The sequence below is a fragment of the Sceloporus occidentalis genome, unplaced genomic scaffold, assembly GCF_023333645.1.
Source record: "Sceloporus occidentalis isolate IW3139 unplaced genomic scaffold, rSceOcc1.0.p SCAF_2, whole genome shotgun sequence".
In the NCBI taxonomy this organism is placed as follows: Eukaryota; Metazoa; Chordata; class Lepidosauria; order Squamata; family Phrynosomatidae; genus Sceloporus; species Sceloporus occidentalis.
Window position 1 is genome coordinate 232,628,348 of NW_028316982.1, and position 23,332 is coordinate 232,651,679.

The 23,332-nt window shown below is 36.7% G+C and overlaps 1 protein-coding gene across 2 annotated transcripts in view; it reads right to left on the reverse strand.

Moving 5' to 3' along the window:
* Positions 1–29: 29 nt before the first annotated feature.
* Positions 30–23,332, reverse strand: part of TBC1D23 (TBC1 domain family member 23) — a 38,723-nt gene continuing 15,420 nt past the window's right edge. Inside the window, exons 9-19 of one of the 2 annotated variants that reach the window (XM_089512401.1) lie at positions 21,305–21,427; positions 19,966–20,058; positions 17,852–18,022; positions 17,002–17,044; positions 13,988–14,097; positions 13,020–13,162; positions 11,928–11,972; positions 7,631–7,719; positions 6,076–6,211; positions 3,550–3,744; positions 30–1,612 (exon numbers count right to left, since the gene is read on the reverse strand). In XM_089512401.1, the coding sequence (XP_089368527.1) occupies positions 1,531–1,612; positions 3,550–3,744; positions 6,076–6,211; positions 7,631–7,719; positions 11,928–11,972; positions 13,020–13,162; positions 13,988–14,097; positions 17,002–17,044; positions 17,852–18,022; positions 19,966–20,058; positions 21,305–21,427 (1,230 nt within the window). In that variant the 3' untranslated portion in view covers positions 30–1,530. The remainder of the gene's footprint in view (positions 1,613–3,549; positions 3,745–6,075; positions 6,212–7,630; positions 7,720–11,927; positions 11,973–13,019; positions 13,163–13,987; positions 14,098–17,001; positions 17,045–17,851; positions 18,023–19,965; positions 20,059–21,304; positions 21,428–23,332) is intronic. The other variant, XM_089512402.1, reaches the window with a different exon arrangement.

Here is a 23,332-nt window from a genome sequence, read left to right on the forward strand (position 1 = left end):
TGAAGTATCTTTTACCAAAACAAACAGTGTTCAAATAGTACGGATTTATTTACAATGGCAGTTTATAAACAGTTACACAAACATCTTTACATAAACCTTATAAAAAAATTCATAGCTGAAGTAGGCACAATGGAGGTCTTTTAAGTGATTTTATTTTGTTTTTAAAAGGGGACAGGAGAAGGAAAAAGGAATACAACTGTTCTGGGGCAGAACTATAAATACAGGAACATTGGCAGAAATGCAGTTCATGCAATTCATCTTCAATTTTTTTTAAATTTTAGTGTTGATGGCATAAATTTTTTAAAAATGGGAGTTAGTTTTGGGGTTAAAGTGCCTTCACTTGATTCCTGCTAAGAGCATAAACTAGGAATGCTGATTGCTATAAAGGTCAGGCTGATTTATTTTCTTATGATACAGTAATAGTACATTGTGGACTTGCAAATGTGCTATCATTTTTGCCAGCACAAAAAGTTATGTCAAACCATTATTCCCAAGTCATGTAGGCTTTCGTGACAACATATACCAGCTTGCTCCTAAGTGCATTCAAGTCCTCCTTAAATGTTTGGTCAATAAGTGTACACTACAGATTTAAGCACCGAAAACATTATTTTCCAAAAAAACTTCAACCTGCTGATCGGAAAGAGAAAAAATGTATTCCACACAAAATGATTCCTTTGCTTCACTTTTATGCATTACAGCTTCAGCCTGTGCTAGACAATTTCAAACAAAGATATCCTAAAGATTGCTGTTGTCTCATTATTATGGCTAACTCTTATATTTCACCATGTGATTTCAAGTTCAACTCTAACACTGCCACTGGATGCAGGAAAACATTAGCTTTTGTAATAACGCAAATCACCAACCTGTGAGCTTTTTAATTACTGCACTCAGTTTAACATTTCAAGGTTTATAATTTAACCCCCCTTTTTAAAAACCTGATAGTGTATAGAAGACTTTAAAAATCACTAAGACAGAAGAGTGTGCATCTCCCTGCCTTCCAACTTGGTGGATTATGACATTCTTTATTGTTGGATCCCAATTTTTTTGTAAAGAAAAGATGCCTTTAGTTTCTATATTTCTTGTGTTATTCCTTAATATTACATTCATCAGATCAAGCCAAATAATCAGTACTGAGGGCTTTTAAAAACATTTTATAGTCCTCAATGTTTAACATAAGAACTATATTTTCCAATATTGAGGTGCTGTGTGGCTTCAACACAAATCTTCAGAAACACCTGTGTGTCAAGTCCTCTTAAGAACAGGTCAGCTCCTCTAAAACTAATTTAAAAATAACTGACCTTTATAATAAACAACTTTTTCAAAATCCAAGAATGTTAAAGAAAAATACTTAAAAATCCATTCAAAATGTTGAATTTCTCCTAACTTAACCCTGCTATCCAGGCACTCCCTTCAGTAAACTGAAATGTCCTCTTAGGTTAGTATTCAGTGGGAACACAGTCATTTTAGGTCCATGAAAAGTTTCTTTGTTGTCCATTTCTTTTAAGACACCATTGAGAAAGTCTTTTCTTATTAGCTTTCCAGGGCATCCAGAACTTTCATAATCTGTTGTTTTATGGCTTTGGTAGCATCACCTGCATTTGGAATCAAGTACCTTAGGAAATAGAAAAGGGAAACTATTAACTAACATAATGAATCAATAATACCATTGATCAAAGAATGCAAGTACAAAAAGGATAAAAACATTATTTTAGAAATGGTACCACTGCAATGCTAGTCATGCCTCCTCAAAAGTAAGTCCACTGAGTTCAATGAGCCTTAATTTTCAGGTTAAATGGGTACAGGGGTGCTATCTTAAGCTTTTATTTAAATACTGTTTACGTTGTTGTTTTTTAAAAAATAGGAAGAAGTTAACAAACACATCCAGGTAATGTAAAAAAAACCCTACACTTGTCCCTCCCCTTTTGTGGACTTGGTGTCCGCGGTCTCACTCTTTGTCAGAGGAACAAGTGGGGACAGACAAAATGTTTGCACCTCTATCGTTGGAAAAGGGTGAGTGTTCCACATGGATGACCAAAGTCATCGTCTATTTTAAGTCAAAGCTCATGTCCCTAAATATGTTTAGCTGTTAATGTGTTACCAAATTGCATATCAATTTGAATAATATAAATTTTAGATATTATGCCAATCTGATCAGTTTTACTTTGGAGTGGAACATAAAACATATTACTTGCTGTATTTAAAACTAAGGAACTGGTGTACTGCCCAATTGCTGCTTTAGTTAATTTTTTTTTTAAAATGCCCTATTGCAATGTGCTCAAACATGGAGTTCTAGGAATATTCTTAATGTCATAACACATAACTGTGAATGCCTTAATCCATTTTGAAAGCATCTGTGTAGATGCCTGAGTCTTTACTGTTCATGGACTGACATAAACACAGTTTCTGTACATCTCAACTTTTTTGGTCTGTTTACAGAAATCCAAAAAAAAAAAAAAAAAAAAAAAAAAAAAAAAAAGTGGATTGCTCCTCTGTACTATCCAGAGAGTGGTGAAGGATGCTGGGAGCTACAATCCAACAATATCTGGAAGACTATATTTGTCCCACCCCTGCTGTAGGATTCTGGAATCTGCACAGTTCACTCAGCCTGTAGCTGGTAGCTTCTGCATTCTAGACTCTTTATTATACATGGACAACTCAAAGGCATCCTCTGTTCACAAAATTGCTATTGTACACAGAGCTAACGGTGAGCAAGAAGAGGGGAATAAATGTATAGTCACAGTCTCCCCATGTTTTCATGTAATCATGGAAAATAGTGATGGGAAATATGTAGCCCTCCAGATGCATCTGGACTGCAGCTGTCATGATCCCTAACAAATGAACTAGTTACTATGCTGTTTGGACTGATGGGTGCTTCAATTTACCCAGATTTTAAAGCTACCAAAAATACAGATACCCACAGTAAGAAGCTATTGACAGAACATGACTCTCCATTACTGTGTATGTTTATTTCCTTCTGAGATTTTTCCTTTTCAGTACGTCTTGTATTTTATCACCACACATTTTTTACACACTGGAAAGTGGAAACAAAGAGCTCGCTGGCATCTCAAAAACAAAACAAAACAAAACCTGCATGCGTTTGTGGATACTATTTCATCAAAAGCCTCCCCTTGTCCCAAAAGTTGTTAAGGCTCTGTTTTGTTCGTGCAGTAATGGAAAAACGTGGCTACCTTTGTGGAGAATTCTGGCTAAGTTAGGTAGTCTGGTAGTTCAGTTAGACAAGTCACTATAAGGAAATCTCACAAATTTCTAGCACATACCCAAATGGTGTAATTATGCTTCTTTATACTGATGGCCACTTATTTGATTTAAACTACTATTGAAAAATCTATCACAACTGAGAAATATGTAAGAGTATTTTCTCAGGTAAGGCAAAATAGCCTTCCAAAGGACAAAATGTAGCATGGTATGCTATGCATGGCTCATGACTTGTATGAAGTTACTACGACTCCCCCCAAAAGTATACTCCTGCTAGACGAATGACTGGGAAGAGTTATGTGTTGATGTACACAAAACAAACAACAATCTTACCTCTCAATTGCCAAAATCTCTATGCCAGAAGTGGTGGTGTTTCCATACTTAAATGTTATTAATTCGGGATGTTTTTTCTTGGATGTGATTTTAACGACAGAACTTAAAGCCTGGCGAGACTGTATGTAAGCGAATCCCTTTCGAGAGAGAATTTCCCTCAGACAGTACATATGTGTTGCAGTTACTAGCAGATGACTTGATAAAAGTAAAAAATGAAACATTAGTGAAAAAAAGAGTGGCATCTTTCACAACAATGGAAAACTTAAGGAGAAAGAGGAAATAAGTAATGATTTTCTGTAGTATAAACTTTAAAAGACTTTGTAATACCTGTATAAGCAAACCTCAGTTAACAAAACCTCTGACAAAAAAGCTCCTTTTTACAAAGCCTTTTTACAGCTGCTGGCCCACTTTTCCTCCTCATCCTCTATCTAGTGGGACTTTTTAAAGCCACTTTGGCATTGGGAGGATGATGAAAGAGGGCTAGAGAAACACAGGGTTTCAGTGTTAGGTTGCAGTGGTGTGTCTAGACTAAAGAATGCAATAAAGTTTGAGCTGGGGGAAAAACAGGATTCTACTGTAGCTGATCCTACTGTAGGTGTGTCTCTTGCCTGCAACAGGGAAGGTAAACAGGCTCACTGAGCATGCATGAACAGCAAATTAGGGAGAAAATGGAAGAGCAGATGAGTCTGCCTCACCATCTAGACTCAGTCTGCTTTGTTGTTGTTGTTTTAAAAAAACACAGAGCTAAAAGTTTGGGTGCCAAACTAGAAATCGTAAGAAAAGTGGAGGCTGGTGAAAGTAAATATCATCCCTGGATATACACTCATCCCTCCATATTTGTGGCTTTGACTTTTGCGGTTTTGATTATTCATGGATTTGATGAATATGTTCTCTCTAGGAATATCTAGGTTCTCCAGCGCAACTCTATGGTCAATTTTAACTAAAAGTTGCACTGAAAGACCTAGAGATTCCTAGAGAGAATACTCTAATAAACCTTTGTAGCTCCTCCAGTGCAGTTCTATGGTCAGTGTCTGTCGGACGTTGACCCCAGAGTTGCCCTGGAGGACTTAGAGATTCCTAGAGAGGTGTCCTCTCAGTTAAAAACATGGTGTTTTTGTTGTTTGTAATTTTTCCATATTCATGGGGGTCTTGTGCCCCTAACTCTAGAGATTATGGAGGGACAAGTGTATTTTGTTAGAAGAGTTTATGTGGTCTTTTGAAGGTTCCGAATGTTTTTATTTACTTATACAAAGTTTACCTGACCTGACCTTGCTTGCTTTTGAATAAAAAGCATGGTGAAACATGATGAACTAACTGCTCATGTTTTTCCTCTTTTTGTACAGGAATGTATCCCTATCCCTAGTCTTTCCACTGTGGTAGAATTCAAAGATTTAGCTGTGTTAGTCTATAGAATCAGTACATTGAGAGATCTTGTTGCACCTTCAAGACTAACTGAAAGAAAGAAATTGGCAGCATAAGCTTTTGTAGATTTCAGTCTACTTCATCAGATGCATTTGAGGAAGTAAACTGAAGTCTACAAAAGCTCATGCTGCCTATTTCTTTCTTTCAGTTAGTCTCAAAGGTGCTACAAGATCTCCCTAGTCTTTCCATGTTGTTCCTGTCTTTGGTAGCAAATTTTCTCATAATGGCCAGGAACATATCTACTTTGTTAACTGAGGTATACCCTGAATATGCTACTTTCAGAACCCAAACAATGTTCCTTTTCTGACAGAATATGGACAGATACCAGGTACTGTAGTCTATATTTCAGAGGAAGGAACTGTCAAAACCACCCCTGAGTATTCCTTGCCTAAGAAAACCTTACGAAAGTTGACAGTATTGTTTTCGTTGCCCTAGTATGAATTCAAACACAAGATCCCACTGCCATTAATTCCTCTGTAAAATTACTTTCTGCTGTCATCATGCAGTGAAAAACTGTGAAGCAACCATTCATGCAAACAAAACACCAGCATATCACAATCACAGAAAACTTACATTTTAACTTTTTGTCAACAAGGAAAGTGAAATGTGGATCTGATGCTAATCCTTAGCCTGTTCATTCTGAAGTAAGTTCCACTGAGATCATTGCAACTTGCTTTCAGTAGAATAGCTAAGAGTTCAGAGTCTATGGATGAATCCGCACTGCAGAAAAAAGTCTGACATCATTTTCAAGTGCCATAGCTCAATACTATGGAACCATGGAATTTGCAGTTTTTGTGGCAACAGAACTCCCTGATGGAGAAGATTAATGTTTCACAAAACCACAGTTCTCAGAATCCCACAGCATTGAGCCATGGCAGTTAAAGTGGTGTCAAACTGGACTATTTCTGCAGTGCAGATGCAGTTTATGTGTTAAACTCACGAGTGGAAATCATGAAGATTTACACCTTGAGAAGAACAACAACTGTTGTGCCACATATTCTCTGGCATCAGCTATATATACAAAAATAATTAACTTTATCATGTACATTTATGTATTTCTAATTGTTATCAACATGATCAATTATAATTCAAAAACACCAATACCTAGCAAACACATTTCCATTTTCTTTCACTTCATTACAAGGGAAATGATACTTTATGTCTGGTTTATTTATCCAAGTCTGAATGTTGACAATCTCTTTCCGATCATCATCTGACATAGAAGATATATCAATTTCATCTGTTATAAAAAGAAAGGAGTAAAATTAAATGGACAAATACAGATGAAAACTTTGTTGATGCCAATATGGTCTGAAAAATAATTTTCACATTCTTATCTGAAATTTCTAAAATGAAGAGTACAGGAAATCACTAAGTTTAAAAACAGTAAATTATCATAATATTTGCATGCATACCTATGTTACTCTTTTCACAAGCTTGTTTTTCCACAAAGACTGAGGGCTGCACCTTTGAACATTGACGTTTATGTTTACTAACTTCACAGAAACAGACACAACATGTATCTGTGCTTGTCTGATTGATGGAAACCATCTTTTTAGTCAATCAACAAAGCACTCAGATGTAATCCACTGAACTTAAAGGGACTTATTCCAAACTAAAAGCATATAAATTGTCAGTCAAAATTATTATTATAATATTATAATTTTGCCTGCTCATTAATTAAATACCACACCGCTAGAATTCAATTAGACCCAAGCTGATAGCAAGCAAGGATGCAGAATTCTGAAGTTCACAGTGTCTAGATATTATAAGTTAAAATCATTAATGTTTCAACAACAGGGTATAAAGTACAAAGCATTTTAGTTTTTTCTGTATCATCATGGTTATCAGCAGCAGAGTACTTGACTTACTCTATGCCTCATGTGAGCGATTTCCTTATTCAATTTTTCCATTCTATTTATGTGTCCTAATTGTCCTATATAATATGCTGCAATCTGATCAATGCAACAGAGAGTTCCAGCTATTCAGCAGTCACTCCTTAGTGATCTCAGATCACATGTTTGGTTTTGCAAACAAAATGTTCCTAGTGGCTGGGCTCACAAATTCACTGACAAAGATCGCCTCCCCTTCATTCACAAAAGCCATATCCTTTTAAAGATTATGAGAGGCCTAATGTGCATCTCATATCCTACTGGATTATAAAGCAGTGATTTTAAAATGTTCTGGGGAAACATGCTGTTTTTTTCCAAGCTTATTAGATGAGTCCTACACAAGAGGATCAGAAATGGCAGAAAAGCTTCCCTATCAGTACTGATCTACCTTAAGCTGCATGAGAGTGTCATGTGTGCTCTAGTTAGGCTGTACTCTATATTCAAATGAGACAACAGTGAAGTCTAATATGTCTTCCCAGTTCCCTATATGTCATGAACATGTGGCATAGAATACACACCAGAATTTTCGAGTAAGTTATGTGATAGATAGAAAATTCCTCTCCTGAAAGTGGGAAGTCTGAAAGTACAGCTATAAAGCCTAAAACATTCTGAACAGAAAACGACTTTGGCAAGTGATAGATACATCTAAACTTGGTAACTAGAACCCAACTTTTAAATAATACTTAGAACCTCTTCTTGTAATGAAACCATTAACTTGTTACTAAACTTAGACAATCAATTTCAGATATAAGTATTTGCTACTGTACCAGTATCATATTCTTCTTCATCCCCGATGCTAAAAACAGGTTTCACACCACGATAAGGTTTCCCCACTCTGTCACTGCTGCTGACATGCCTGTTAGCAGGGGACGGGCATAGAAAAAAGGAAAGGGAAAAAAAATCCCACAATATGTTTAAAAAAATAGATGCGATCATAGCATCTTTTCCAAAGCAGCATGCAATGGGGCCAAAACACAAATATGTGTGTGAAGCCAAAGAATTCCAGATGAAGAAAGACAGCTGTGAGAAAGCTAAGAATGGCAAAGCAAACCACACTGAATTAGTGAAAGCAGTCACAAAGGTTATCAAAAGGACTCAGTAGTATTACATTTGCGGTCCCCTTTGGGAAGCAGGTGCAAGTGCCTTTTCAGGAAGCACAGTCAGAATTATCTTTCTAACACTTCAAATAACCTATGTGGAAATTCAGAACATTAAAAAGGTTCTCTCAAAATGCTGAAGTATATTATTATTCAAGGTAACAGCACAGTCTGGGTAGGATAAAAAACAAGACATTTAAATGATAGTTTGACCTAAAAGCTATCTGTGAAAAGGTCTTCACATCAGATAGTATAACAACTTTGAAACTACAGTGAGAAGATAGCATTTCTTCTTTTCAGGATTTTCACCCCCTGGGCTTGTATCCTGCTCATTCATCTTTTACTGAATGTAATTTGGCAAAAGAAACAAACACAGCTTTAAATGACTCCACAAATCACAGCAAGAGGCACATTTCCAGCTTATTATGCACACTCTAGAAATTAAAGCAGATTACTCTAGTTCAATTATTTTTTCTACGATTCTGCTTTTCAAATGAAATCCAATTCTGCACGTAACTCCATACTATTCTTGATATAGAAACGACAGAATAAATTTAAACACTGTATTTGTATACAATTGGTGGTGGCACTGGAGAATGATCCTCTCTATTCCTGAAGGCAAATCTGAAGGCTCCCCTGCCCCAGGATTTAGGATATTAAAGCATAGAGTGCTTGGGAAAGTCAAAGTAAACATGCTGCCCAAATAAAGCATGATAAGAAGTGCTCATTAGTAACGTGAGACAAAAAGAATCAGTAACACTGACAATGTTCCCATGAAATGGTTGGTGTGAGGTACAGTTATGATTACTGTATATCTTATGACTATCTCCAAAATGTTCTTGAAATTTGTTATTAAAAATATGGTTTAGTATATGAATGGCTTCTTCTGTGCTAAACATTTTTATATGAAATTCCTCAGCACCCCTTACTACAGAGTCCCTGATTTAGTCAAATGCCTAACCCTGGCTTCCACTAGCTAACTAGTTTCCTACCTTAACTGGCTAAAATCTGAAATGTACACAGTAATCATGGTTTAACTTGAGCAGAGTCATATTCCTAGAAGATATGCAGAAGGAAAACACTGGTGAAATCTTTTTGTCAAGAACATCTTCCTTAAACATGGGCGATTAGCACAGAGCCAGTATTCAGATATCGCTAACAAAAGCCATAATTTGCAAACTAAATTTAAGATTTTTTTTGCAGCCAGTTTTGAACTATGGAGCACTTAAAACCGCAGTTCTGAAAAAATCAACTATTTTAAAGTGCTGTGTTTCCACAGCAGAATTGCAGCTCATGTTTCTGGTTGCCTTGAGTTTTCTTTTTTCAGAGCAGACTACTCTGGAATTATGCATGGTACATTCTACTCTTATCTCATTCATTAGTGATACTAAAACATTACCCATGTCTGTACTGTTCAAACTAAAATAATCACAAATCATTCATTTGTACAACAGAAAGCAATGACATACCACTTGGAACTTCTTTTAAAAACATGCCTTTGCAATGTAATCTAATGTTATACCTAATACCTTTTATAATAATACAGGCTTTACTAAAACTCATTATAGAAATTACTATAAGGGTCCTATTCATTTATAACTGAAATGGCCTCTTACTCTACGGGATACCTCATTCTCCTTCATTGTTTTAAAATAATACTGGCTGCCAGTCATACGAAATTCATCCTATTCTTTTTAAATTGACAAATCTAAAACTAGAAAATTAGTTAGGTCAACAAGAATAATGTAAATTTAATTTGTCAGCAAAAAACACCCATTTGCCCACCCTTGCCTAACCCCCTTTTTTACTACAACAGTACATATTCCAGGGTTTCCATTCTAAATTTTACAGACAGATCTAGTCTTGGGCAAAAGGGAAACAAACACACTAAAGCTGCATCCACACTGCAGAAATATTCCAGTTTGACACTACTTTAACTCCCATGGCTTAATGATACAGAATTCTGGGTGTTGTAGTTTGTTGTGGCACCACAGCTCTGGAGAAAGCCAAATGTCTCGCAAAACTACAGTTCCCAGGATTCCATAGCACTGAACCAGGGCAGTTAAAGTGGTGTCAAACTTGATTATTTTTGCACTGTGGATGCAGAGTCAAGCTTAAGTCAAGCAGAACAACCTCATTTGCTCAAGTATATGGAATCATCACTAGTACAGAAGAGGCATTATGTTACAGATCAGTTTTCCCAAACTTTGGAAGCTCACAAGATTCACTTGATTACAGTTCTCAACATGAAGAGCCAATATAACTCAGAAGGAGACATTCTATGGCCCCTTACAGACAGGCCAAAATAAAGCTGCTTTGGGTCACTTTGGAGGTATGCTGTTTCAATGATGCATGCGTCTTAAGAGGCCGGAAGCCACACCAAAGCCATGCTCCAGTTCTAAGGACTAGAGCACAGATTTGGCACAGCTTCTGGACTCTTAGGACGCATGCATCATTGAAACAGCATAGCTCCAAAGTGACCCGAAGCAGCTTTATTTTGACCTGTCTGTATGGGACCTATAAGTATGTGGGAGGTGCAAAGCCATTGTTCCTGTAATTTGAGACTGGTTGCAATTTTCACCCAGCGAGGTGATCCTTAAGGAAGGCAGATAGTTTTTTTAGGAAACCTGTAGACTCTCAACCCCTGTTTGTCAACTCATCACAATTTTTCTAAACAATGATATTAGGGGGGAGTTTGATCCATCCCTGCCAATAGGAAAAATAAATCCTTTGTCAAAGGCTTTTCAAGTTGCTAAGATGTTCTCTTGTGTGACTTTAACATTTATGACCAAAGTCCATCAATTCACATTGTGTCAAAGAGATATCTTCTTTGATACTAGGAGCTTTATTATGATTAACTCTGATTGCATTTAATATCAAGCACCGATGTTGAAACTTCTTTCATGTTAACAACATCTGTATGTACCAAAAAATAGATTCATGGATAGTTCTCAAAGGCGGCATCTACACTGCAGTAATAATCCAGTTTTATACCACTTAACTGCCATGGCTCAATGTTATGGGATTCTGGGGGTTGTAGTTTTGTGAGACATTTATCCTTCTCTGACAGAGCGCTCTGGTGCCACAAATGACAGTTCCCAGAATTCCATAGTATTTTGCCATGGGAGTTAAAGTAGTGCCAAACTGCATTATTTCTGTAGTGGTGATGTTTTCATCTGCTTTTTAATTGAGAAAATAGGAAGTATTTCTAATCCTGTTCATAAAAGTTTCCCTTTCAAGTCTCATCTGAAGATGCACACTAAGAATTCTCTTAATGAAGAAATTTGGTGCCTTCTCTAGTTCAAACGACGTATCTTCGATGTATCTGCTTATTAAACAGAGATATGCATGAGCTTTCTTGCATACATACAGTCTTCTTGTCTTTATTTTCATGTCAGCCGTGTATAAACCCAGAAATTCCTCATGAATCATTACTTCCCATTATGTCTGACCTGGCAACTTCAGAAAAAGCCAGGATATTAAAAATCATGTGTGTGGTGCTTTAATAAGCCTCATTTATTCTGAAACTGATACAAAACAGGAAACTAGGTTTGCACAAAACATTTTTAAAAAATCAATTAGACACAGTTCTGGTTTGACTGCTGCACAATATGAAAAGAAGATCAAAGATGTGATCATCCAAAATCAGACATAACAAGGAACCCTAAAGAAAAGAGCAGCAATCAGTATTATCTATGGTGTGTCAAACCAGAAAACTTTCAGAGCAAGCAGTGAAGTGGGAAATACAGAAAATACAAACGAATATGAGCAAGTACTGTGTGTGTGAGGCCTTTCTCTCTATAATCTAAGGTAACAGTGAAATGCTTTGACAAGTTGATGTGAAACATACTTTTAAAAAATAATCAGAGAAAGATTGTCAGTGTAACTAATGCTTATAAACACTGTGAAGTCATGCTAAAAAAGGACAAAGGCGGTTTTACTCAGATGGTTCTGTACAATGGCTTACCGCAACACACTTGTTCTCTCAGGCCAGGAAAGATTGAAAGGAACTCTATAGCAAATTGGGGCAGAGGACAGAACAAAGTAATTAAAAATATATAAGAAAGAGTATCTGACTTTTTTTTTGGAAGAAGTATGTCTATGGCCTGTTACAGACTGCCCAAATAAAGCTGCTTCAGGTCTCTTTGGATGTATGCTATTTAAATGATGCATGCATCCTAAGAATCCGGAAGCTGCACCAAAGCTGCACTCCAGTGCTTAGGAATGGAGTGTGGCTTTGGCATGACCTCCGGACTCTTAGGACCCATGCATCATTTAAATAGCATACCTCCAAAGAGACCCGAAGCAGCTTTATTTGGGCAGTCTGTAACAGGCCAAGATGATTTTCAAGGTTGTAGGGCCAGGAGCATAAGGAGATTTGGAGACAAAAAACACCCTTCTAGGAGCCTTAACAAAAAAACTGAGTCTTTCATACAAAAAGAAATATTTTAGGACTTTTGGGAAGAATAACTGGAGCTTTGGTTTTCCCACACAGGTAGAAATATTTCAGTTTTAGATAAACCCTCACATTCTTATTTTGTGCTATGAAGAATGACTGATAACCTTCTCCTGAGTTCACAGATAGAATAAATGGTTCATCTGCTTGCTAAAATTTAGAAACTGCAATTTTACAAGGAGTTACAAGTTAAATCATTAAGCTTGAGAGCCATTTTCACAATAGCAACACACAAAGAAATTTGTCTATAGGTATGCAGGATCCACACTCAAAGTGTTGTGGGAGTGGTTCAATAGCTTCTTGGGATACACAATCATAACACATAATGCAACCAGGAAGCTCTAAAATGGTGAACAATCAATTGCTAATCTTCTAATAGAAGTTCTGAAGGAGTTATATTTCTATGCGTTATTTTCTTTCTAAGCAAGAGGCTTAACCTTCATATCTATAAATTGCTTTTCAAGTAATGAGACAGTATAGCATAATCCTCAGGACATTTATTCAAATGCAAGTCCCACAGAGATCAACAGGACTAACTTGCAAGTAAACATATACAACTGCATCTTGTAATCTTCCAAAATTAACCAGACAAAAATAACTCACCTATCTACAGGAGTTGATGTATTTTCAATAAAACTAATAACTTTTTCTTTCACATTTACAGATCTAGTCTTCAAAGCTTCGGTCATCTTGTTTACCAAAGATTTGACCCCTTTCCCATCGTTTGAACCATTGGGAGAATCACCCTGCAAAGGCAACATCTCTGATTATTAAGCTTAAAACAATCTCTGATTTGAGAAGAAGTAATTTCTGTAGACTTTTATTGACATCTTTACCTTCGAAATGGAGCCTAAGCTAGGTTAAAGAACAAAACTGGTAAAAGTTACATTTTTGGCTTACAACTTGCAGAATACCCCCCCTCTCACAGTATGACCACTGGTCATTCTATCTGGAGAGTGACCTTTTTTAAAAAACATAAATTTTTACAGGCTCAGCTAAAGATATAAGATTCAAAACAATGGATTTTTGTGTGTGTGTTTGTACAGGAGGCTAGTGTATTCTGTATCGTTTCCTTTACTTTTCAGCTTACTAAGGGACAGAAGTGGCCATCCATCACTATTCTAGAATTAATGCAACAGTGCTTTGGAATATATACTTTGTGAAATCAAAGGGGGGGGGGGGAGAGAGAGAGAGAGAGAGAGAGAGAGAGAGAAGAGATGAAGAATCTCTTTAGCCATTTAGGCTAGAGTGTATACAGTGTACCCTTTCCATCCGTGGAGATGCTCAACTCCATGGGAGGCGACATGTATATATCTGTGTTAGCATGGCTACATGCATGCACCACCACTGACTAATATAGGGTGGGGTGATCCATTGATGCTGAAATCTATGGATGGTTAGACGACCCATACAGTAGGCCCACTGTAATGTAATCTGAAAACCCTGGAAGCAAGTAAAACATTCAGCTAGACCTAGGGGATGACTTTTTCAGGTAAGATTGCCATGCCTCTGAATGAAAAGAAAGGTCTGAAACAGTCCACTGAATGATTTGATTTCAGAAATATACTCACATCAACTAAGGAGTTAATGCTACTTTTTGAGCCTGAAGTACTAGCAATCCAGTGGCCATATCCATTTTCTGGTCCTTCCACATTAATGTCTGCTAAATGCTGTTGCAGTGCTAAAAGAAAGGGCAATAAAAATATTTAGTATCAATACAGCAATACTGCATGTTTCATAGTGGTAACAGATGTACTACAACAGAATTATTTTAGTGAAGGTCATAGATGCACCAAAAACAACAGGCTAACTACTATGTTGTATATATCAGGTTTCCTTAAGTTAGTACTCTCCAGACACTTTGGACTACAATTCACATCAATCCAAGAGAGTGGGACTGTGCTGGGGGTAGACTGGACCAATGTTTAGACAGAGTTTCATATGAAGGGAGTTGTAATCCAAAAAATTCAGGAGCATGCCAGCTTGGGGAACCTATTTGTACTCTTATTGGAAATATTCTATTAAACCTCTCTCGTCCAATAAATAGCATAAAATATTATATTAAGTAAAGGCTGTGTGATGTAATGGTCTAGTGTTTACTACAGCTCTGGAGACCAGGGTTCAATTCCAAGCTCAGCCATGAAAACTACTGGATGACCTCAGGCAAGTCACATGCTCTCAGCCTTATGGGGAGGCAATGGCAAACCTCCTCTGAACAACTCTTGCTAAGAAAAGCCCATGATAGGTTAGCCTTGGGGTTGCCATAAGTCGAAAACGACTTGAAGGCACACAACACACACACACAAAGGCTACTGATTCCAAAGACAATTTCATGCAGAAATTTCAAGGTAAAAAAATTTGGAACTTCAATTTTTTTCAGAGGAAATCATACAAAGCTAAAATACCTTGATTAAGAATAGTGATTCTTAGCAATAGGTCAGTATTTCTCAAGCTGGAATGAAGCCTAATGTGTGTGCATGCATGCATCAATCTTAATAGGTAAGATATGCAGAAACAGTCAAGGTTGAGTTTCTGCAAGAATGGGTTTTAACCCATTGACATTCCTGAAAAGTTAAAGGGTTATAAATCCATGAATATTAATACTATAGATTAACTGCTTCAGGTTAAGGAGGGGAACAGGTGGGACAATAAGAGAGAATGAGGAATGGAAGACAAATTATGGCATGTTTCAGACCTAAATGTCATTAAAAATAAACATTTGCCTGAAATCTTCCCCAATCATATAATTCAAAGTGTAAAAATAGCATAATATTGTATTATATAAGTGGGCCTTTGTTATCCGTTGGTCTGTGGTTCCAGGACTCCTCGCGGATAACAAAATCCGTGGATGCTCAAGTCCCATTAAATATAAAGGCATAGTAAAATGGTGTCTCTTTTATAAAATGGAAAATCAAGGTTTGCTATTTGGAATTTATACTTTTGTGGAATATTTTCAAGTTATAGGTGCTTGAATCTCTGGATAAAGAATCCGTGGACAAGGAGGGCCAACTATATTTATATTTTCTTAGCTGAAGTATACCTGGGGCTGTCTGTACTTAATAGCCTCCAAAGAGGCCCATGGGGCCTATTTCCTCACTACCACTCCTCCCAGCTTTTTTAACTTCAAGAATATTACCCTTTTCTCTTTTCATGTCATTTTTTTAATCTCAGGATTCTATTAGCAATACCTTAGTTGTATTTAGGTTTCCAGAATCTTTTTCCTGACTCAGGAGTACTAGCATGCAGACTGCAGAGAAGTCCCTCTTAGTTTTTAAATATTATGCAGAGATTCCCAGGCCTATACCCAACACTCCACAAATAGTCCATGGGACCTCTTGTTTTTCTGCCCCTCCAGCATTTTTTTAATCATTAGGAATCTTTTTAGGGAGAGTCCCCTCCCAGTTTAAAACTAAAAACAAACAAACCAACAAAAAACCCTTCAGGAATCTTAATAGCAGTGTTTTGGACAATCTTTTTCTGTTTTCTGCCCCTTAAAAATCCTATTGTGCTATGGCAGCCTTCCCCTCTTTTGGTTCTAGGAAACCCCCTCCTATGATATTTTGACTTGACTGAGCACTGCCACAATAAAAAACAATCCACTGAATGTTCTGGTGTCTATTATGATTTCCTGATGTTATGACTTTTCACCCTGTTGCTTTTAACAATCACACTGATTAACAAAATTAATGTTAAATTTTGACATGAACCTCACCACTTCAACTTGAATGACAAGAAAACTTTTTTTTCCAAATTTTGAAACATCTAGCATGATGTTATGATGGGTTGTGGCTTTGACAGACAGACTTTTAAAATTATAGATACCACTTGATTTAATAAGATATCACTGTAAGAAACTATTGTGCATTGCAGCAGGAGTGCTTAAATGTTTCCCAAGAGATTTAATTATCATGAATAAACTGCTTTTAACAAACTGCTGAAACTGAGTAGTCAAAAGAAAGAAACAAGAGAAACTTGCTCCTCTTCTCCGAAGCTATAGTTTGTTGGGTGAAGAATATTATATCTGAATCAAGATATGGAAGTGGGGGTAAGAGTTCACATTTAATTTCATAAGCAATGATAGTGAAATTAGTTCATCTCAGCTACAAAACACATTGCAGAAATAATCCAGTTTGAAACTGCTTTAACTGCTGTGGCTCAGTGCTATGGAAACATGGGAACTGTAGTTTATTGTGGCACCAGAGCTCCCTGACAGAGAAGGCTAGATGTCTCACAAAACTACAGTTCCCAGAATTTCCTAGCAATGAGCCATGGCAGTTAAAGTGATCTCAAACTGGATTATTTCTGCAGTGTATTTTGGACCACAGATATAATAATAATTAGATACAGAGGACAGATGAGGAAGAAATAGTCAAGCAGTCTTTAAAGCTGTTACTGTTTAACATCTATGATATTGTAACCATGACAAAGGTACTCAGTCAAGCAATCTGTTTACAAATGATGCACAAGAAAAAGAAAACTGTATATCAGCCAACCAATTCATGGATTCCTCAGCTATTCCAATTCATAACCAATGAGCACAAATAACATTTAAAAAGACAAGAATGGTGATTAAATGAAATCTTACCCATGTATCCTCCTTTAGCAATGCTTACATATTCTTTATTTTTCTGTAACGAGAAAACTGAAATTATTGCTGCAATATCAACTTTTAAATTTTTTTACAAGGTGTCTAAAATATAACCAAATGCCCTAACGTTTAAAATGCAACTAAGGGCCCGAACAGACAGGCCAAAATAAAGCTGCTTCAGGTCACTTCGGAGATATGCTGTTTAACTGATACATGCATCTTAGGAGGCCAGAAGCTGCACCAAAGCTGCGCTCCAATCCTTAGGACTGGAGCGTGGCTTTGGTGTGGCTTCAGCCTCTTAGGACACATCATTTAAACAGCATACCTCCAAAGTGACCCGAAGCAGTTTTATTTTGGCCTGTCTGTTTGGGCCCTTAGTTACATTTTAAACATAGGGCATTTGACCCTAAACTGGCTTTGCTGGACATCAAATAAAATGATGAACACAATACAAGTTTCAAAAAATTTCCACATAAATATTTATCAGGCTAAGAACAGCACAAATATAACTGTTTCAAATTGCATAATTGTAGAACTACACTGAACAGTTGCATCATTGAAGTTGTAGAATTTGTAGATAGAGCTAAACGTCTTGTTTCAATTCTGCATCAAAGATGTAACAACTTGCTGTGCATTACCAATTCTGCTATGTTCACATGACAGGAAGTAAGATACACTAGTCAAACACAATAGGCAATTTCTAGGAAAATAAATTCAAAAAGTATTATACTTGTCTTACTCCCATGGATGCTAAACATGAGAATGCTAGCCTCTTCACATTGATGGTAAATGAAAGAAGAAACATATTACTGTGCTGAAATACAACACATGCTAATATTTTAGATACCTGTAAAAAGTGTGCCAACACCATGTTCATGTACATATCCTCCTCTTCTCGACCACTTCCCATGAAACAAAGGTGCTCTCCACCAGCTATGGAGCCAGACTCAATGGACTGTTTTTGTGCTTCTAACAAGGACTTCACAGACTGGGCAAATTCTGAAGGGTTCTGGAGCATCTGTGAAACAATTCAAAAAACACATTTCCTTTTTGTACAACTATTCAGTTGCCGATGGAGGAAAAAACAACAACATATTACTTGCAAACATTTTGATATTAAAATAAGGAGTAAAATAATGTCTGCCTTGCAAACAGTTTTCCAGTTACTTCACATATCCCAAATGCAACACACATGTAGGAAAACACAATAGAAGTTTTCATGCATGATCAAAAGTGATCTCATATGCAGACATAAATTGGACAAATAAACAAATTATAAGAAATTTGAAGATGAGCTACTTCAACCATGAAACCATTAAATATTGTGTGTGATGAGTTTAGAAAAAGGGCAGATGCCAGATTCTTGGAGAATGCCTATAACTACAGTGATTCAAAAAGAAAATACAGATAAGATATTAACAAAGAATTATAAACTCATCTCTACTAAATAATGTCTAAAAGGTATTTACTACCATCTTGGCAAGCAGAGAAAGGAGACACATTTCTCAGAATTTCCATGAGGTTCAGAGAGTGTTTTTTGTTTGTTGGTTGGTTTTTGCGAAAAAGACAAGTAATTAATAATGTAAGAATTGTTCTCAATATTACTGAATTTTTGGAACATCATAATGATAATTTATTTTTTTAGATGCAGATAAAGCATTTGATAATATTTCTATGGAAATATTTATTTCAAGTACTGGAGAGAATAAAGGGGATCTCATAATCTAAAGCAATAGTTCAGGCTTTCTCCATGGCTAATCAAAACAAAAATAAATGTAGATAATGGATGAAATTTATCTGAATCAAAGACTGCATTTTTTAAAAAGAGAAATTAGAGAAATAGGTCTGTTTATTCAATTTCCTGAAAAGGCCTCTGCCACCAATACAGTGAATACTTTTGTTTTTAAAGAGTCATTCCAATGGTTCCCATTATCAATCACTACAGCCATCTAACTTGCCAGAAGACATCCTGTTGCTGCAATTGACTAATATAACTTTCTGTCAGGAAATTGTTTTATTTAGTTTTATTTAGTAGTTACAGGTATTTTAGAAAAGCCCCAACAAGAAGTATCAAATACTTGCTAAATTACCTATATACTAATGATAATACAGATTAAGGATGTAAAACGGGTGGAGATTCTAAATGTTAGATAAATTGTTTATGGGGGAAAAAACCCATGTCATTTGAAAGAAGTTAACACTGACAACATGATGTTTGTACTATCAACCAAAACTCACAAAGCCGATGAATCTATTATCTATATTATGAAAACTTTTGAAGCCTACATTCAATTGCTGGCCTCAACTACTGTTGATCCACTGAAATAATAGGACCTACCATTCAGGCACTGATTCAATGGATCTATTCACCACAATTTTAAAAGGATGTGGAGAAACTGGAGCGTGTCCAAAGGAGGGCAACTAAAATGGTGAAGGGTCTGGAAACCATGCCCTATGAGGAACGACTTAGGGAGCTGGGGATGTTTAGCCTGGAGAAAAGAAGATTAAATGGTGATATGATAGCCCTGTTTAAATATTTGAAGGGATGTCATGTTGAGGAGGGAGCAAGTTTGTTTTCTGCTGCTCCAGAGAACAGGACCCAGAACAATGGATGCAAGCTACAGGAAAAGAGATTCCACCTCAACATTAGGAGGAACTTCCTGACAGTAAGGGCTGTTCGACAGTGGAACACACTCCCTCAGAGTGTAGTGGAGTCTCCTTCCTTGGAGGTCTTTAAGCAGAGGCTGGATGGCCATCTGTCGAGGATGCTTTGATTTGGATTTCCTGCATGGCAGGGGGTTGGACTGGATGGCCCCTGTGGTCTCTTCCAACTCTACTATTCTATGATTCTATTCTAGTCATAATAAACAATTGGATTTAGGTTTTGGATGTCATCCCTCTTTTTATCAATCTAAGGAAATGAAAAAGCAAGCATCTTAAACAGCTAGAAAATATGCTTACCAAATCTGAATCTAAATGAAAAGCAGTCGATAAATGCCCAGCATTGTACTGTTCTGCAGGGCGACAATCCACCACAAAGAATCTTACTCCTTCCTGGAATAAGAACATTAGATTCATTTTACTTCAACAACTACTAAATATCACTTTCACATTAGAAATTTGTTATACCCATTAAAATTGAAGTGATGGAAAGGATACAGGATCCAAATGGCTTCTAATAGCCAAAGACATGACCGAAAAAATCATTTTCCTTTAAATAGCAAACAAGCTCTTACACATTTCAATGAGAATTTTTAAAATTTCCTCTCAATTAAACATGTGCTTTTGCTCTCATCTTTAGAAAGACTATCACTTTTTCATGTATGTACTTGAGATACAGTATCTCCTACGGATAATTCAACACTTATTTTTCTATCCAATAGACTTTGACCATTTTTCTTTTTACAAGCATGACTACTGTGAAATTAATATGAAAATAAATGAAAAACAACTATTATTTTCAAAAGCAAATAATGCTTTTGTTACCAACTGAACAACTGAACATTTGGTGCTGTTAAAACCCAGTAGATCCTTTCCTTCTTATGTTTATTTTAGACACTTCTTTTGGCCGTCCATATAGGCAAGGTCATTGAAAATTAAAAAAGAGGAAGGAGAAATCTTGACAGTTACAGTGCAAACCTACACATATCAACTTAGACATTAAATCCTACTAAAGTCAATAGTAGTTATTCCTATGTAAATAAGCACAGTTTGCTGCATCATTTTGCTCCTCTATATAGCTGAGTTAAATAATACAATGGTTAAACTGGTGGATCAAACCCAGATTTTAGTTTGCATAATTATTAAGGATCACCACAAAGATATTTTAAAAGCACTTAATATACAATTAAATGTATATAAACCATTTCTTCATGTTCCTTCTTCATAAACTGCACAAAGATTCAATGTGGTGTAACAGTTAAGCATATTAGATTAGTGTCAAAGGGCAGAAAAGAATCTACTTCCAAATCCCCAATCATCCACCTTGGCTGAGCTTAGCCCAGTCACTAACTCTTAGCCCAATTATCTCAAGGGGCTATTGTGGAGATATAAAGGGGCTGGAGGAGAATCATGTACGTAGTCTTCAGTTTCTTGGAAAAAAAGCAATGACAGGAATGTAAAAAATAATAATATAAAAACTGGCATCTTAGAAAAGCAGCAAATAAAAGGGTATATGATAGGAGCATAAGAGGAAAAAAAGATGATTGGAAGACATGGAAAACATGTCTTGCAGATATTTAAGTGTTTTCTTTTATTATTATTTTTCTCATCTGTGGAAAAACGTTGTAAATTTACTGACCCCTTGCTGTTGATTTGCTTGAAGAATCTCTGATACAGAAACTGCTAGACACAGAGCTTGGCTCAAATCTGAATCATCATCTTTGAGACCCAACAAGCTGCTGCCAAATAAACTATGATTATCCTGCAATGGCAAGAGAAAATAATATTTATGTTCAACACTAAGGCTCTGTACAATATAAAGATGCTAAACAGGTACACCAAGACAGAAAGAACAGATTTTTAAAAATATTTTTACTAATTAAAATGTCTGGCTGTGATTATACTAATAAAATGAATGGAATCCATCACGAAATATAGAAAAAACTTTAAAAAAATATTATATGCTTTTATCTGACTACAGGGCCCAAGCTGACAATGAATCTAAACATAATATCATCAGTGAAGCAAGACTAATATAATTTAAGCTCAATTTTTTCTACATGTAACCAGAGTAATTTATTTGTTTTTTTAGAAGTATTTACCTAGCCAGAAACAATGTAATGTCCCATTCTATTTTGCTGGGTAGTAAATGAAGCATAACTGAAACTAATGGAATGAGTGGCAACTTATGCAACTTAAAATTCAACAGTTTTCAAAGCCATTTGAATACTGGCACAAGCCACTATGGGATGTGTTCCAAACAGCAGGTAACTGGCGCACTAGTCCAAAAATGTTACACTGTCATACTCTCAATAAATAAATATATCATCAGCATCACTGAAAAGGCCAGGCTTCATGAAATACATTATGTCAAGGTCCAAAATGAATCTGGAACAATTGACTAATCAGATGAAATGTACACAGATACCACTGCTGGAAACGCTTCATATTTCTCTCAATACGTGACCTATAAGAAATGGCACTATTGGTGGACTGACACAATGAACCAATACAAAATTTGGCAATACCTAAATACACATGAAAGAGTAGCAACTTCCGGTGAATGTACGCTGCAACCCTGCATGCCATTTGTAGAAAGCACATCACAGAGATTCTGCAGGCAAGCAAGGGAAGTTGGAAAGAAAGAATATCAGAGCCCAGTCTTCTTCCTCTCTTTATTTGGCATCAAATGGAACAGCACAATATCACATGAGGAGGAGGAAGAGGATGGATGAAGGTCAACCCAACACTCTCCATTCTCCTAAAGTTGATTGGACACCAAGTCTGGTCCAACTAGTAAGCACAGGTAAATGACTACAGCCTGAAACAGACAGGCAAAATGTGTCACATTCGGGCCGATCTGGGAATATGGTGTGCAGATGACGCAAGCCCCCAGATTGGCCAGAAGCCACGCAGAGGCCAACTATAATGCAGCTCAAACCCAGCCGGAAAAGGAATGGGGAAAAAACACTTTTTGCTGGCAGTCTGTTCCAGATGATGGCAGAAGCCGGTCTCAGGACCCTGGTGTCTGGTTGCCGCAACCCCATGTTGATTGGGGCTCGCTCATGGCTTGTCTGCTTGAGCCCTACCTCAGGCAATAATGCAGACAGCAGTGGGAGCCTTCTGGCTCTTCCTTTTGTTATTCCCCTCAGTTGGTCAGATAGCCAGTCCTAAGCTTCTTAAATATTATATTTAAAATTGGATTTATATCTCATCATCTTGTCAAATAACAGAACTCAAGCAGGCTGAAGATAGGATGGAAGACATGGATCAGAGGTGGTAGATGTGGTGGTGAACACTACCCCATAATCGATGGAATGCAAGATTCAACTGACAGTCCAGCTGGCTTTAGTACATGGAACAGGGAGTGGATTCTTCCTCTACATTGCCGAAAGAACTTCTTGGGCCAGCCATACCATGCACTCAGGTTTCTACTCTCAAGGAAGCATGCAGCACAAACACCACCACACATAGTACTTCCTTTTACTCTTGGAAGGCAAGTACAGGTGTATTTCTAGCATTCCACCCACACAGGAAAACCAGGATTGCATTCCTTCATATATATTTTTAGTTTTAAAGAATAAGTATCTCTGTTTCATTTTTGATGCTTAAAGAGAACTTCCATAACTGGTATAAATGCAAACACAAGTTTTTGATAAAATCACAG